This window comes from Crocodylus porosus, unplaced genomic scaffold, assembly GCF_001723895.1.
Source record: "Crocodylus porosus isolate Cpor-Errol unplaced genomic scaffold, CroPor_comp1, whole genome shotgun sequence".
Lineage (NCBI taxonomy): Eukaryota > Metazoa > Chordata > Crocodylia > Crocodylidae > Crocodylus > Crocodylus porosus.
The window spans coordinates 2416438-2418573 of NW_017728934.1; the positions used below are offsets into that span (position 1 = coordinate 2416438).

The 2136-nt window shown below is 45.8% G+C and overlaps 1 protein-coding gene across 1 annotated transcript in view; it reads right to left on the reverse strand.

Moving 5' to 3' along the window:
* The window catches only part of SYPL2 (synaptophysin like 2), a 20074-nt gene extending 19300 nt beyond the window's left edge, over positions 1-774 (reverse strand). The window contains exon 1 of the mRNA XM_019546172.1: positions 754-774. Coding sequence (XP_019401717.1) covers positions 754-774 — 21 coding nt within the window. The remainder of the gene's footprint in view (positions 1-753) is intronic.
* Positions 775-2136: the final 1362 nt, after the last annotated feature.

A 2136-nucleotide genomic window follows, 5' to 3' on the forward strand; every position in this document is an offset into this window, starting at 1 on the left:
TGAGAAAAAACAACAAATTAGGCAAAAAAAGTAGCCAAACAGTCAAAAGATGTTGTGTCATGAGTCTTGTAGTTATTATAGTTTAATGTATGCCTTTTATTCAGATTGGCTTGATCGTGCCTCCCAATACTGTACTGTCAGTCATTTCTACACCTGAGTTAATATTACCACACCTCAGGGAAGGGTTTTAGCTAGAGTTAAAAGAGTCTACAGGGCTGTGAAATAGAAGAGACACATTACCAGGTATGGTGAACAGCAAAATTGCACAAGAAAGGATAACTTGATCAATGGAAAATAAAGACCCTTGAAAAGGAGAGCATTAACACATCTGGAGTGCAGAGATTAGCAGGAATCAAGGAGATGATAATGAGCCAAGAAGTCAATTGACTCCATCACTGCTGCTCCTCTCAGGCAGATGATGTTAAAGTTTGGGTGAAGCTGCACCCCTCCCCCGCTGCCCCCCCCCCATGCATGCGCGCGTACACACGCACGTGGCAAACCCAACAGTGGGGGCACTGCATCTCTGACACTCCCTGTGGGGAGCTCAGTCTAGGCTGCAGGAGGAGGACTCAACCTTAACTAGCTTCCCTGCCATATGAATGAATATCCAACTAATTAGCTATGCTAGGCAAGGATCTGATGTAGTCTCATTAATTAGCACCTATCCTGGAGTTTACAGCATCAATTCAATATGGGCAATCCTTACTGATTCATCCAGATCAGCATCCCAGAGCCTAGCTCTCTCCATCACACCTGGGTGCCGATTTTAGCCATTTTTGAAATTATAGACTTCATTGCTAAACAAGAAAGAAAGATTTCTACACCTCCCTCCCCGCCTTTCTGCCATCTGACACCACCAGGGAAGAGAGACTGCCTCATCTGCACATCAAAGAGCAACTCACACGAAGGGATTCTCATGGACCCCAAGGAACATACATCCACCTTCAGCTTCCTCTGTGCAAAATGAAATTTATTTTCTATCTAAGGGGACTTTTACCATCTGTAATTTCCCCTCAGGCTGAAGAAGGGTGCGTGTGCCCAAAAGCTTGCAAAGAAAGATTTTTTTAATTTTTTTTTTTTTTTGCTATTCTCTAGTTGGTCTAATAAAAGGTATCACCTCTGAACCAAGAGTTTTAGAGTTTTGTATTCCTCCTTGCTGTCAAACTAACACACCCTAAAAGAGCTGTGTCTTCCCATCATTGCCCAGCTAGAGGACAGGCCTCCTTGTCCGACTCCAGACTCCCTCATACACACTCATGCTCAGGCCAAAAGCTGGGGCATACAATTAGGATTAATCCACATGCTTTAATAATACCTAGCCTCTTTCTTACATGTCTGATCAGGGGCTGAGCTTCTTCAGGGCAAGGATCTCAAATGCCTTTGTGTCGGTCAAGGAATGAAAACTCCTGGATTTACATTGTGCCCTCCCTAGATGTGACAGGCATCCTTATCCCTATTTTCACATGGCAAAAACAAGGCTGAAGGAGTGAGGCTCCTTGACCAAGGTCACACAGCCAGCACCTTGAGTGGAGGACAAAGTGAGGTGCTGTAATACTATGGGATGGTTGTAGTAGCCAGATTAGAGCAGACGAGTGTTTCCCAGCCTGTCCCATACCATAACACCATGTTACAGTAGAAAATATTTTCAGGGCTCCCTCTCCCGTTGATTTAGGGATCTTTCCCTTTTGTTCATAAAGGATGTGGAGATGGTTGAGATTCCCTATAATCTCCATGAGGCATCCAGATTAATAACCCATCAAGCTCTCCTAGATCTGCTGCTTCCTAGGACTCTTTAGCTACTTGCTAATTTCCCAGTTATCTGATTTGTGCAGTGAATAACCCTAGAGAGTACTGGAACCCCAAGGAGTTCCCTCAACGGTCTCCCACCTCTCCTTCCCCTCATCCGAGGGGCTTGCTCCATGAAATGGCAGCTCGCTAGGCCCCAGTGCACATAAAACTGGAGGAAGGGGGTTGTGCCAGCGAAGAACCCTGTCCAGTGCAGTTCCTAGTAAACCCCTGTTGGCATTGCTAGGCTGGTGGACAGCACCTGTTGCCCATTCGTTCCAGCTGAGAACAGCCTCTGCTCCCTTCCAGATCAGAGAGCCTACATATGTCCCTTCAGCACTGACGCAGATC